The following is a 15,784-nucleotide window of genomic DNA, read 5'->3' as shown; positions in this document are numbered from 1 at the left end:
TTGCTCTAGAAATAATGTTGAATGTTCATCTATCCAACCATTGGAAAATATTTGTGCATAAAACATGAAGATATCTGTGGAATACAGAAACAAACAAAGGAAATCAGAGATGGTTGATGCTCTCAAGGAGCATACTGTCTAGTGAGGGAAATTCACTGTAACAAGTAGAATATATTAAGAGCCATAACAGAGGCAAAAACTGCCTCCAGGCAGAGTAGATTGGTGGTTGCCAAGGGCTGGGCAATAGGGGAAATGAGGAAACGTTGGTCAAAGAATACAGTTTTCATTTATAAGATGAGTAAATTTTGGGAATCTATAATTAACAATACTGTATCAGACACTTAAAAGTTACTAAGAGAGTAGATTTTAAGTGTTCTAACCACACACACACACACACACACACACACACAATGGTAACTATGTGAGGTGCTGGGTGTGATAACTAACATTTTGTGGTAAACATTTCCTAATAAGACACATTTATCAAATCATGTTGTAAACCTTAAATTTGCACAAGTTATATGTCCATTTTATCTCAATAAAGCTGGCGAACAAAACTGCTACCAGGGCTCAGAGAACAGAGATTATCTTGAGCTGGAGTGATCAAGAGAGACGTGGCTGGACTTGGGATTTGTCCATGCAGTGATGAGCGAAAGGGCAGGCCAGCCTGGTAAGAAACCCAGGAAAGACAAAGTTCTAGATACTCCTAGGTTAGGCAGAGTTGGTGGAGACTGCTAGTGATGACGGCAACAGCACTACTAATACTTGTGCGTTGTTTTAAATGGTTTGCAGAGAGCTCCTGGGTACAGAGACGTTGAGTGTAGCGGTGAAAGTGCAGGGTCTGGAGCCAGAAAGCCTTGGTTCTGATTCCCAGTTGTGCTACTAACTAAATGCATGTCCTTGGGGCAATTATTGAACTTTTTGTTTTCCTTTCTTTTGTCTGAAAAAAAAAGTTGAGATAAGAATAATAGTAGTAGTAGTAGTAGTACCTACTTCATAGGGTTTTGAGGTTTGTGAGCTAATACATGAAATGGGGCTTGGCATATAGTGCCCTTCAGTAATCCTAGCTGTGTTACATATTTTGATCCTCACAATAACAGTGTAAGATAGGAGCTGTTATTATCCTTGTGCACGTACATAAAAACTGAGTGCTTGATGGGTTAAATGATGTATTTGAAGGTACATAGAAAACTATGGGGTTGAGATTCAAACTCTTTAGCCCATTTTTTCTTTACTGCATGATACAGTAACCAAAATTCAGGAAACATACAAGTTAACCAATGTCATATGTAAATGAAGAGAAGTAGCCATAATCTGTATTTTTGGAATTTTCATTCAGATTTCCTGAGATTGATAAAGATATAAAGTGCTAAAAATGTAGAGATAAATAAAAATTACAGAATTAGGCAGCATAGTAACTGATATGATTGTACACGAACAATTAACACTCATTTCATATCACAAAGTAATTTTCTCACTGAAGCAAAATGAATTTTCCCCTTTGGTGGGGCATCATCTCTGCCTTACTGTGGAGTATGACATGGATTTTTATATCTGTCAAAGTTCTCTTGAAGACAATATATTGAATAATGACATATTTCATTGTGAATAATCCACCCTTTCCCTTTTTTTTTTTTTTTTAAGATTTTATTTATTTATTTGACACAGAGAGACAGCCAGCGAGAGAGGGAACACAAGCAGGGGGAGTGGGAGAGGAAGAAGCAGGCTCATAGTGGAGGAGCCTGATGTGGGACTCGATCCCAGAATGCTGGGATCACGCCCTGAGCTGAAAGCAGACGCTTAACCGCTGTGCCACCCAGGCGCCCCCCACCCTTTCCTTTTTATTTCTAGTGACCACATTCAGAACATTATTCTTAAACTTGCTGTAAATAAGATATATTCTCTGTAATCTTCATTTTAGGACTTAGGAAATTTTAGTGAAACCACGCACACTAGGATAAAGGTGACTTCAGCATGCTTGCACTGGAGTTAGGTGGTACCAGTGAAATCTCTCATGCTGTTATTTGATTCATGAAAACTAATAGCCCTGAGAAATTTAATTTAGAGAGCTGCACATTTTGAGTAATATATAGATTACTTGACATGTAGGTTATTATTCAATTGAGAGATTTTATATGAAAATTGTTAAATTAAATGCTACTGGCAGTTGCTAAAGATTGTACTTTTTAATTATTCTATTTTTCATCCAATATCTCTTCTTCTTTTATCATTGACATTCTAGGTTGCTGACAGACTATTCCTTTAGCTCAAATGTGTATTATCATTCCAGGAGATAGAGGCACACAGTAGGCATTCAGTAAACACTTGTTAAATAAATGGCCTTAATTTACCATGCTTACCTTGTGGGTTGCTGCTGAAATTATTCCAGCTTCTGCTTCAATTTTTCAAGTATGCAGGGGATTTTACTGAGTTTCTCAGCCTCAGTGTGATTAATGAGATTTCTAAGCATGTTAAAATTGGTGCTATCGAATATCTTGGGTCTAAAACTAGGGAGTTGTTGATTGAGTATGCTTATGTCACCTCTGACTGAGGCCAGACGGAAAAAAATAGACCCTTTTAACAGGGCTTTAAGTTTCTGATTGAAGATACCTTCAACTGAACATGAAGGCACATAATAATGTGTTTCATGAGCTTAACCAAGTATTTGTTTATGCCCACAATTTAATTTTAAGTTAAAGTTTTGAGTCTTTGGTTTTCATAAATAGATTCAAAATCACAAAGTTGTCTTCAAATTTCTGCAATATTTAAGCTCCACTTTTATGATGTGATTTTTGAAATATATTTGATGATCTCCATTTAATAGTTTCAGTGGAATTTCTGAAGATTCCATTTGGTTTTGAAATACTTAGAATCACAGTAATGTTTTGAATATATTTTGTGTGTCAATAGTGTATGGCATGGTTTTGGAGATATTGCTGATTAGGTACAAATTTTTTGTTTTAGCATAAAAGATCACAAAACTAACTTTTGTATGTCTTTGATCGTGAAGCATGAACTGTAACTGGACAAGATGATAAAGGCTTGGAGAAAAGAACCCACATCACAGTCATTATTGTCATATCTGTCTGTGAGAAAAAAAGGTGTATTACCCAGATGGTCTGCGGTGTAGATGGTCAGCAGAAGCTGGAGATATCGGCACTCTCATCAAAGTAGCTTGCACAAGTGCTTGTTTGATCATCTTTAATACATGCATTTTTAGACAGTCTGTAAATGCATTGCGGAATGCAGCCACATCTATTCACTTAGAAAACACTCTTTCTAGCAAGTGGATAGCACTCTCACAAACATGCATGTAGGAGCATGATGCATCTTTTTATGTTTTGAACTTATTAATTTTAACTCTATAATTATCTGTTGTTTTAAGTTGACCAGATCATTTTTTTAATTCCTGTATTGTAAGATGTTAACTATTTTCCTGTAAATTTGAGGTTATCTGAAAATATATGTCACACACCCTCAATTCTAGCATCAAATCTGATGAAAATATTCTGTTACATTTGTTCTGGGTCTTTCCACATTGTTGCTAGCTGCTGATTATTGCATTTTGCATGAATGGTTCCAGCAGAGTATACAGGGTTTTGTCAGTGGTAATACCCGAACCACTTACTCTATCCTTAGATTGTAGGCTGAAATATTTTAAGGAGTAAGATTAAAATCATTATTGATGGGGGCGCCTGGGTGGCACAGTGGTTAAGCGTCTGCCTTCGGCTCAGGGCGTGATCCCGGCGTTACGGGATCGAGCCCCACATCAGGCTCCTCCGCTATGAGCCTGCTTCTTCCTCTCCCACTCCCCCTGCTTGTGTTCCCTCTCTCGCTGGCTGTCTCTATCTCTGTCGAATAAATAAATAAAATCTTTAAAAAAAAAAAATAAAAAAAATAAAATCATTATTGATGGCCAGATATTAAACCCAGAATTCTTCTCTAAGTCTGCAAAGCCTTTTTCTGTCTTAGAGAAAATAAAGTTAAGGAGGGCGTCCTTTCATTTATCATTTACTCGGTAAATATAAAGCATTTGCAATGTGTGAATGGGGCTTGGAACTACCCTGCAGGGCTGCAGTGGCGAAAGGATAGGTGCAGTCTCCGCCCTCAGAGGCTGCAGGGAATGGCGGGAAGGGCACAGAGACTTGAACTTCAGCTCCAGTGCAGTCATGAACTGGCTGCCTAATTTTGGCTGATATATGTTTCCCAAGCCCTTGGTCGCCTTAGTTATACCAGCTCTAACATTTTATTATCCTACAACTTGATGTCTTACAACTTCAACATCAGAAAATTATTTTAAAAGCATGTCATCTTTTTGTAATTTGATTATTTGGTTTACCATTTGACATTGAAGTACTTAAGATCGTATTCCGCTCTTCTAACATCAGTACCCACACGCGCGGGTGCGTGTGTGTATTTTGAAGGTATGTAGTGCTTATCTTAAGGGCAAAGTTTGGCCCTGCTCTGTAAATGTGTTCAGAAAACAATATAACACAGATACTGAAGGCAGCTTGTTTTTAACTTGTACCTAAACATGACATTCAAATGTTAATTGGATGAATAAATCTTGTTCATTTTACAGACATGGAAATGTCAATGGAATAAAACTATTTATCACAAGTTAATGGTCTCCTGCCGCCAGATAAATGCCAAGATGAAGATACTTATTGAAAATGTATCAAAATATTCTATTGCTATTTATTGAAAATAAAGGTTGAGGAAAAGTTCACACTTTTCAGGTCAAACATGAGAAATGCCCTGCCTCTGGTATTAGTATATTATATCATCAAACACAATGTGCATGGTGTAGAAACTTGAGAAAATTCTAAGAAATAGTGGTCTGTAAGTGAATCTTTTAGCTTTGCAGTATGAGAAGTACTGGAGTGGTGCGGTGGGGGCTGGGAGGAGATAGCTACTAGGTATTAAGCTCTGACTGTGTGCCTGGCACAGTCCTGGGTGTGTTCACTGATGCAGGCCCGTTCACATGAACAGGATTTGAAAAGGATGATTATACTCATTTACAGGTAGAGTTGAAAGCCAAATAACTTGCAGTTGAGAATAAGTGCCGACACCAGAATTCAAACTCAGCCGGGGCTCCAGGTCTAATACTCTTCTCCTGCAGTCTACATGTCTACTTAAATTCCATGAATCTGGGTGCAATACCTTTTGCTTGGTGGAGGGGAGGGGTTGGGGTAGATTATTTCCTTAAGTTTTATTGCACTTGATGACCAAATACTTCTTTGGGTCTATTTATTTGATATACTGATGAGCTTTATTTCCTTCTTTTTTTTAAGCTCTTTTTTTTAAGCTTTAAGAGTGAGATTGTTGTAGTGTTGTTGTTGTTGTTGTTACAATTTTATTTATTTATTTGAGAGAGATAGCAAGAGAGTGATCACGAGTTGGGGGGGGGCATCCAGGAGAAGGAGAAGCAGGCTCCCCGACGAGCAGGGAGCCCAGTGTGGGACTCGACCCCGGGACTCTGGGATCATGACCTGAGCCGAAGGCAGCCGCTCAACCAACTGAGCCACCCAGGCGCCCCTGAGGAGCTTTCTTTAAATGCTATTGTCCACTTGCCTAAGGAAGGGAGCACACCCATAAGTTCTGAGGACTTGATAGCCCTGAATGAGCCAAGCAGCATTAAATTCTACTAGTAAGACCACCTTCTGTCCAGCAGTGCGCAGTTTCAAAGTCTTTAGGTAATTTCTTCTTTCTACTTTATTTTACAAATTTAGATACCTATTTCTCTACTTTCCGTCGTGCTCTTCCTAAAACACATTATTGGATTGTTACGAATATAAGTGAATTGTTGTGACTGTTATGAATATAGGTGAATTGTTGAATTGTTTAAAGAAGGAAAAAGAGAATTTTTGTTCACCTGACGTTTTCCTAACCTCTTCATGCCAATTTCTTCTCATGTCCCTCCACCCTTAACAATTCCCTTTCTCCACCTGCCACGAACACCAGATGTTAATGTCTCCCTCCTCTGGACTGTCCTAGAACTGCAGTTTTCCTCTTGGCAGCAACCACTTTCCACCTAGTATTTTAGTATTAGTATACTATTGATATACTTGTCATAGTTTCCTTAGTAAATGGTAGGCTTCTTACTAGGAAAAATTGTGTGCTTTCCTTTTCTCTATTCCTCATGGTACTCAACAGAGTGATTTGAACATTGCAGATAGTTAGTCAATGAGAGAGTGAAAGCACGTGTATGTACAGTCTTTGATTTAAGAACTAGAGGAAGTATTAAGGTTTCAGAGGTATTCATAGTGTACCCTTGTGAATATGAGAGTCTATCTACCTGGTCCTTTGCCTATGCTTGTATCTATCAGTTCTCTCTAAAATACATTTGGATTTTATTTTGCAGAATTCCTACAGGCAATGAATGAGCAGATAATTTAACTGCTAGATGGTTACAAAGGAGAGAAGCTTGAATGTTTAAATTCCCCTCAGGAAGAAAATAGTAATTCATATAGCAGTCTTTTGATATATAAGTAATATGTGTACTAGCAAAGATTTAAAAAAAATCATAACATTCTTCTGGCAGTTTTAGATAAACACCAAACACCATTGTGTCAAATGGATTACTGACTGACAGTCTTTGCCATGCCCTTTTGCAGATGGAAAGCCTTTAGCTCTGAAGGACATATGGGAAGGAATCCATGAGTGTTATAAGACACGGCTGCTGCAGGAGCCATGGGACACCATTACCCAACAGGTTAAAGAGTATTTTTGTTTTATTATATGTGATTCTTTCCCTCTGCTCATCTTTTCTTCTAGTTCTCTCTCTTCTACTTTATTCCTGTTTCATTCCTCTACATCCCTACAGATTTCAGTTCAAAGACAGTTTCCTTTAAAACACCTTCTCAGACCCAGAGTTGGTTTCTCCTCCCTGTTACAAGCTCTCAAGGCAACTTGTAGTTTTCCTTTATAGTGCTTATCACAATTTTAAATTATATATTTGGATAGTTTTTTTTTTAATGTCTTTCTTTGTCATCGTACTGTGCATTCCCATGTGGGCAGAACCTCGTTTTCTCTCTCTCTCTCTGTTTTTAAAGATTTATTTATTTATTTATTTTAGAGAGAAAGAGAGAGAACATGAGTTGGTGGGAGGAGAGGGGAAGAGAGACTCTCAAGCGGACTCTGCACTGAGCTGGATATCACAACCCTGAGATCATGACCTGAGCCAAAACCTAGAGTTGGGTGTTTAACTGACGGTGCCACCCAGGCATCCCTTTTTCTCTCTTTATTGTACACCCAGCACTGGCACAGTACTTACCATACAGTGAGTGCTCAATGAAAATGTATTAAGTAGTGAGAACAGTAACTAAGTCGGCATATTCACTAAGAAGTACGTGATTTAGCTTGTGTCACCTACGATGCTTCAGAGTTTTGCTCATAGGTACATTTGCAAAAAAAAAAAAACAAAAAGCCTTTTGATTAATAATAGGTTTGCAATAGCGATCTGAAAAAAGTAGAGAAAATACATCTGCAAAAGTAGATATAAAAAGTAGATTTGCAAAAGTAGGGAAAAATAGATCTGTCAATCATATAAGTCATTATTACTGCCTTGCTAAAATCAGCAGTTAATTATTTTAGAAATTTAAAAATACTCATCACCTTGCAACCAATCATGGTCTCCTTAAAAATAATTTTTACTTATATCAAAAATCTTATTTTTTCCCAGCCTCTGTTAAGCTTAATCAAAGCTTCCTTTAAAAATGATCTTATCAGCCATTAGAATTTTTATGCCCTCTTATGTGTTTGATCATAATAATGACAGTTTACCTCCCAATCAACGTAAGAATCCTTAGCATCTTGTGAGTAGTTCTTTGGCAGCGACTGCAAATGACCATTTTCTAGGTTTTAATTGAGGACAAAACTAGGTGTAAGTACATGCGTATTTCCCACAGCCCCTCAAGTTAATCCTTTCGTTTCCCTTCCCACCATTGCCTGCTTAGATCAAGTCCTCTAGCCTCACCTGCAACAGTTAGTAAGGCCTCTCACCTCTGGTCTTCTACTCCTTCCTCCCTGCCCTGCCATTAGTCACATCCTCCTAACCATGGTGGTGTGTTTTGCCTGTGCACAGACCTGCAGTAGCTGTCCAAAGGCCGATGGCATGTGGTCTAAATGCCTCACCTGGGCTCCAGTGGTGGGCCCTCCCTGGGTCCAGCCTGTCCTTTCAAGCTTATCCTGTGCAGTTTGTTCTTGGAATTCTTTCCAGACTTGTCTTCCCTGTTGCCTTTGTTCTGTCTTTATATTTCCTTTTGTTCTCTCATGTTCCTTTCTTGAAACCGCTTCAGCTCACAAAAATGGCCCCCTCTGAAATCCCGGTTCTGTAGACCAGGCATGGGTGCTTGCATGGGTGGTTGCTCTGAAGAAGAATAATGAGATAGAGAAGGAAATCCATCATAAAGATTTTTGGCAAGAACATTTTATTTTATGCAAAGTGTTTTAGATTAACCTTTAAGCATCAAGGTGAGTGCCGAGAGTTTCAACTTCCAGTGTCTTTCCAGTGACCACAGGCTGTCTAAGAATGTATAGTGTAGTGTCAGAATCCACGGGACCCCGAAAATGTTTGGTTGTAAGAGTCAAGGAAGATGGCAAAGGTTAGAGGCAAAAGATAGATGGCAAAGACGTCCAAAAAATAACATCTGCGTTTAACTTTAGTGCCTTTTTTCTGCTACTTCCTTTCATTTACATTTTACATTATATTCTTGAACTCATTTCTTACCCTTTCCCTTTTTCTGTCACTAGCAGTCGTGTTATTAATCTCAGTGCAAGCCTATAGCACAATTCCTGGTGATCTATGTCATTTTGGGTTTTAATTGTATGTGTCTCTGTTCTGACTTGTGACATATGAACAAGACTTTGAACTCAACTCTATTTTCTTAGTTTCCTGATATGATGTTGCCAATAGATTTCTATTGGTAGAACTCCTAAGTTGCTAAAGCAGCCAAATGAACCAATCTGTACATTGATTGTTTTTAAAGGAATTGACTAATATCTTTTAATTTGTAGACACTTAAGTGTCATGTAGACAGCCTGTTAGTGGACCATCTTTTCCTACCTCTCATAGTATAGTAGTAATGATCAAATCCAATCACCATGAGCATTATTATTTTAACACCCAAATGTGGGGGCTCACTTAATGGAAGCGATGGTTGATATAACCAAATTACAACATAACTGGAACATTTTGGTGTTCCTTTGGGATTTGTCTTATGGGGATTGATCTGTGGACATCTATCCCACTTTTGACAACAAACTTTGTTTAAGCTTTAGAACTGCTCGTCACAGGCATATGCAGGCATTAAAGACCTAGCCAGGGAAACTCACTTGTCACCATTGCATTACTTGGTATTCGGAAGTCATCATAAATGTCTCCTTTGGCGGTCTTGGCTCTTAATCCTAGATTAGTTAATGGGTTGGTATTTACATTCTCTTCTTTGCTTGAGATCTTTGAGAGAATGGGTCTTTATTTTTGTAAAACCAAATGTGGAGAAAAAAATAGTGTTCTCAGTTGGGGGAAGGGGAGGTTGTGATACGGCACTAGGAGAGAATGAGCTGATAGACTATTGGTGGCACCAAACAGTAGATAGCATTTTGCAAAATTACACTGAAGAACCATTAGCTTGCAGACTGAGCATAATAATATCCTGTCCTTCAGAGTGGCTTAAAAACAAAAGCAGCCTTTGCACAATATAAAATGCATTTCACTTCATCTTCAGGCTTGATTGTGCTCATATAGTTTGTTGCTCTTCATCTTTAGTAATCACACTTCTGTTCTCTCAGCATTTGTCTTGATGATAAGGACCTGTTCATGTCAGACATGAACCCTCTCTTTTCATGACAAGCTGCTAATGAATCTCATACATTTGATTATGGTGATTACTTACCTGCTTTTGTCCAACATTATGAATTACCTATTATCTCAACCCTGTAGCCTAATAAAGATCTTCTGAAAGAAAGTTAACAGATGCCTAGGTTGGATCTGCCCAAATTGGCACAGTGAATGTTACAATAATGATTACTTGCAGGTGTGGGCTCTATGTTTTAGGTAAAGAACTCCTGTGATCTTGGCACAGACTAAAAGTCATAAGATAAGAAAGCATACCTTCAATTTTACTTGAAGATGTGTGTGTTTATGTATGTGGGTGTGGAAGTGGACACATAAGTAATTGTTTTTTACTGTCTTCTTGTTTTTAAACTTTATATTATGGAAAATTATAAACATATACAAAAGTAGAGCTAATAGTATAATACATTTACAAACTAATGGTCAATCTTATTTTTTTAGTATTTCACCCAATCTGGAATTTTTAGAAAAAAATCCTAAACATCATATCTCACCCATACGAATTTAAGTGTGTATCTTTAAAAATCAAGGGCCTTATACCAATGTTTATAGCAGCTTTATCCATAATAGCCCAAATGGAAACAACTCAGATGTCCTTCGGACCACGGAGATTAAATGAAGTGGTACATCCTTACTAGGGAATACTATTCAGTAATACAAAGGAACCAACTATTGATATGCTGAACAACCTGGATGAGTGTCCAAAGAATTATTCTGAGTACTAAAAGCCAATCCCAAAAGGTTGCATAGTATATGATTCCACTTAATCTAACATTTTTGAAATTAGAGAGGGGGTTTGTGGTTTTTGGGTGTTAGAGAAGGAGTTATAGATGGGAAGGAAGAAAGTGTGGCTATACAAGACAACATGAGAGGGAAACTTGTAGCAATGGAAACGTCCTGTATCCGACTGTATCGACGTTAGTATCTTGGTTGTAATATTGTACAATAGTTTTGCAAGATGTTACCACTGGGGAACTGGTGAAGGGTATGAATAATGTTTTTGTATTATTTCTTACAATTGCTTGTGGAATTTACAGTTATCTCAAAATAAAAAGTTTAATTGAAAAAAGGTAAGGACTCTTAATAAGCATAACCACATTTCTGTTATCACAATAAATTGATAATAATTTCTTAATATCATTAAATAAGGAATTGATGCTTAAATTTCTACATTTTTTAAAAAAAATTTTTACAGTTTCTATGAATCAGGATTCAAATAAGGTTTATAAATTAAAGTGGTTAACATCTCTTAAGACTTTTGAAAACAGGGGTGCCTGGGTGGCACAGCGGTTAGGCGTCTGCGTTCGGCTCAGGGCGTGATCCCAGCATTATGGGATCGAGCCCCACATCAGGCCCCTCCGCTATGAGCCTGCTTCTTCCTCTCCCACTCCCCCTGCTTGTGTTCCCTCTCTCGCTGGCTGTCTCTGTCTCTGTCAAATAAATAAATAAAATCTTAAAAAAAAAAAAAAAAAGACTTTTGAAAACAAAGATTCTCATTCCTTTCTCTCTTTTTTTCCTCATAAATTTTTGTTGACGACACAAGGTTGTTTGTCCTGTAATATTTGCAGTCTGTTTTTTGTTTGTTTGTTTTTTTCCTAATTGTATCTCTGTGGTGTTGTTTGGTACGTTCCTCCCTGAGCTTTCCATAAACTGGTATTTAGATCCGGAGGGTTGGTCGAATTCAGGTTTGTTTTTGGGGACAAGAATACTTCATAGGTGATTCTGGATACTTCTATCAAGAAGCACATGTTTGGTTATCGTTCTTTTTTGTGATCTTAGCAGCCATTCATGATTATTGCCTAGATCCATTAACTCATTAGGGGTTGCAAATGATGATGTTCTAATTCCATCATTCATTATTTATTAGTCGGGCTGCTTTATAACAGCAGTTTCCCTCACCAGCGTAGTTACTTGAAGTATGCTTTGTATAGAAAATGCAGGATAAATGTTCTAGCTTTTAAGAGAAAGAGCTGGTTCTCTAGTATCCTAAGGTGACCAAGAAGGTTTTCTGATGTATCTTCGTGGACTTGTGGTTATAAATGTTGTATGCATTTCAATTCATTATAGTGATTATCTTTATTGTTGCCTGATTGTTGCAACAATGTGGATGGAGCTAGAGGGTATTATGCTGAGTGAAATAAGTCAGTCAAAGACAAATACCATATGATTTCACTCATATGTGGAATTTAAGAAACAAAATAAATGAACATAGGAGAAGGGAAGGAAAAATAAAATAAAATGAAAACAGAGAGGGAGACAAACCATGAGACTCTTAACTCCAAGAAACTGAGAGTTGCTGGAGGGGAAGGGGGTGGAGGGATGGGGTGGCTGGGTGATAGGCATGAAGGAGGGCACTTGATATAATGCACACTGGGTGTTATATGCAACTGATGAATCACTGAATTCTACCCCTGAAACTAATTAGACACTATAGTGTATTATTACCAAAATTAAATTTAAATACAATTTTTTTTCTAAAGTCTCTTTAAGTTGGCTCCTGAGTTTTTCTGATGTAACCCAAGTAGCTCTGATGGCTTCTTGCTTTTTGGTTTGACAGGTTGCTGCACATTCACATTGTGCAGTTCATGCCCAGACCTACCCCTCCGTTTTCCAAGGAGGCTTGCTTTCTTTCAGAGCCTTTATCAAGGTGCTGGAACCAGACAGAGTGAGCACCACCACTCACTGGATGTATGAACTTGGGCAAATTTCAAAATCTCTGTGTGTCTTAGTTTTCCATTAAAGATAATGGCAGCATCTACACAGAGTTGGTGGGAAGACGAAAAAAGAGGGTTGCATACAAAGCTCACCCTGTGTCACATCTTCCTGCAGGTATTTTCTAATGCCAGAACTGTGCACTTTAAATTTGGAAACCAAGACTTTTGAGGTACTTTGTTTTCTGATTCCACATGTCTGGGGAGGGCTGTCCAAGTGCAAGTAACTGAAAGGGATTGGGTGGATAAAGTGGGAAAGAATCTCATTGTATTTCCTCATGTCATCCCACCCAAGTACCATGAGAGAACTGGATTAAATATTTGCAGGGAGTGGAGTTAAGAGGAATCTGTGCAATACATATTTTACATATCCCAAATACCATTAATTTCATTTTGAAGACTTCATCATGTCTAAAACATGCAAAAATATGGTAATTAATTTCAGTGAGTTTTCATTATATTTCCATCATAAATCTCTCAGGTGTAAAAAAACACAAAAAGAAAACAAAAACAAAAACAGAAAAAAACCCTCAAACACAACAAAAAGCAAAACTCCTTAGGTACTCCTTTTGGTGAGTAGATTGCTTTTGACGCTCAGTGATGCAGGAAGTCACTGGTTAAGGAGTCTTAAATAATGAAGCTTGATATGTTGCCTGGTGATTTATAATGATGGCTGATAAACTGATGATTTAATTGTGCTTCCTCTAGTAATAATCTTAAGTGCTCAAGTGAAGTTCCAGTGATTGGCTTTCTTCTGAACTCAGTCTCCCTGGAGTCTTTAGGCATCTCTTTTCCACAACATCCGATAACTGACTTTTAACTGTTCCTATTTTAAATAACACAAATCAATTAAAACACACAGCTGTTTAACAAAACTTCTCAGTGTTGGTATAGGTCTCGGTGGGTATTTCCTGATGGCTCATAATGACATCAATTCAGTGCACCTGGTAGGATCTGTGTGAACTGAAAGTGGCTTAATTCTTAAATGACAAGAAAATTAAGAAGCCTTTTATGGATTGCTGCTGCTGCTTCAGGATCCCTGCCAGCACCACGGCAGACGCTTTCATCCTGGCGTTTTACTTAAATGGGACTACAGGCATCATGTGATTGTTTGCTCTGTAATCTGCTGCTAATTTGTTGGATCTGGGTTTCTACATATTCATTCTGGACATTAGTAAGGCGAGTTAGTGGGTAGGTTTATGGTGCCATAATCTACCTTGCTGACTTTTGGTAGAAACTTTCTAATGTTTCTACCACATTACTCGATGATTCTACCACACTCTACTGTCTTAGAAGAGTGAAATATGCTCTCATCACTGTATCTCATTTTCTTTGGTGTTTTAGGGTAATGATGACAGTGCTATTTTTCTCTGGCTCTATTAATAATTATTTCTAGTAATTATTTCTAATAATTATTTCTAGATTGTCAGTCTGCACAAGCGTTGTGACTTTTAATATTTATTGAATGCTGATGCTGCAATTCAGAAATATCCACTGTTGACACTCCATTATGCTTTTCTTTTTTGGGGGGTAAAAAAGCACATTTTTCTTAAGTTTTGCCTGTTCCTCAGACTTTGTGTAGTTTAAGAAGTACATGACACTTTGTTCTCATTATCTTCAACTAAATAATTAAGTTCTCTTGAAATTCTCTTTGATTTTACACTCTGGAATGGTTTTGGAAAGCTTTACCTTTATCCTAAGTGCTCTTTAGGCATTGGTATGATACTACTTTCTAAAGTTTTCTGGCCACTAGCCACTAATTAAGTGTTCAAATCAATCTAAGTAGAAGTGGGGGCTGATTTATTATGTAAGATCCTTGTCTTATTAATTTCTGAGCTGTTTTGTTTTATTCCATGTTGCTGAGAGTTCAAGAGAAATAAACAAGGAATGTATTTTTTATAAACAATCAGCTTATACTGGTATATTTGAATTTTACTTCTCTAAATTGAAATTTATTTCACTTGGTAATAAAAACAAGAAGCTAGTTCATGCACTTTGCTATTTGTATATCTGGTGGTTGGGCCGAGGGTTGCTTAGCTTTCTACCATCACAGTTGCACTCTTGACTCAGCACGTGCCTTGAATTGTTAGAAGGGCTTTCTTTAAAGAATTTCCCAGCGTTTCACTGATCCTTGAAATTTCTATTTCTAAAAAAGGAGCAGCTTATAAGTGTAAGACTAAAATACCATTTAAAATATTTATAATTAATTTTAATATGACTCATCTTAGCACATTTCATTTTGATAATTACCTACCATCAATTTTTAATTTTTAATAAACATCTTAGTTCCAAAACTTTACATTTAAGGAATATTTATATTCTTGTTTCTGGTTTTTGCGAAAGAGGTTATTGATGGGGAGGTGGAAAAGCAGCAGCCAGAGGCAGGAAGAGAAGCCTGGGGGAGCAGAAGGGCAGGCACAGGGCTGGAAGGGGATGGAAGGTAGACTCTGCAGACACACTTATCCAGAAAGGCTTTGAGTCCCCCGTAAGGGTACAAGCTTCCTAAGAAAGATGCTATTTGTTTTATCTTATTTTTGGCACAGTGGTGACTGCACATATTCTACCCTGCAATTATTGCACATTTTTTTTCATTCCACTTCCTACACCCCCTTCAGCTTCTTTTTTTTGCTTGTTGTTTTCCTGATTCTTTTCCATGTGAGCTGTTACGTTCCCCGTATTTTATTTACAGCTTATATTTTATAGTTTAAAATTTGGACAGTAAGTAGGGATAATACCGAAGTGTATGAAGTATGTGTGCAAGCCATTACAATTATTGTACTGCGTGCTGATTTTTTCACTATGTTAATTTATTTCTACTTCTCTCTGTCCAGTCTGAATTTCAGAAATATTGCAAGTGGTGTAGACATACAGCCCAATATAAGAGTAACGCATATACTATAACCATCAAAGCAAGTGAATGAGAACTAAGTAGTGGGGGGGGGGGAAAGACAGTTGTAGCAGAACAATCTAAGCTAAGGGTCGTTTCTCAGTTTTCTTGAACAACAAGTAACAAAAAGGGAAAGCCAATTAAATCCATTGCTTCTATTCTGTTAGGGAAGGAGGCAGACAGGTTTATCAAGAGAGACAAACTTTTCTTGTGTTAAATTTTAGGAAGATAATTTTGCAAATATGAAAGGCTGATCTCCTTTATAGATACCACTTAAACCAACATCAGGAGGTGGGGAGAGAGTGATGTCCAATTGTTGCTGTGTGAGAG

The 15,784-nt window shown here is 37.6% G+C and overlaps 1 protein-coding gene across 7 annotated transcripts in view; it reads left to right on the top strand.

The window, feature by feature from the left end:
- Positions 1-15,784, top strand: part of ATG10 (autophagy related 10) — a 247,759-nt gene that overhangs the window by 160,330 nt on the left and 71,645 nt on the right. For all 7 annotated transcript variants that reach the window (XM_087862016.1, XM_087862022.1, XM_087862019.1 and 4 more), the window contains exon 5: positions 6,618-6,715. In XM_087862016.1, the coding sequence (XP_087718142.1) occupies positions 6,618-6,715 (98 nt within the window). The remainder of the gene's footprint in view (positions 1-6,617; positions 6,716-15,784) is intronic.

This window comes from Ursus americanus, chromosome 5 (assembly GCF_024610735.1).
Source record: "Ursus americanus isolate L20-20 chromosome 5, mUrsAme1.1.p, whole genome shotgun sequence".
NCBI classification, from domain to species: domain Eukaryota; kingdom Metazoa; phylum Chordata; class Mammalia; order Carnivora; family Ursidae; genus Ursus; species Ursus americanus.
This window is presented reverse-complemented; position numbering and strand designations above follow the sequence as displayed.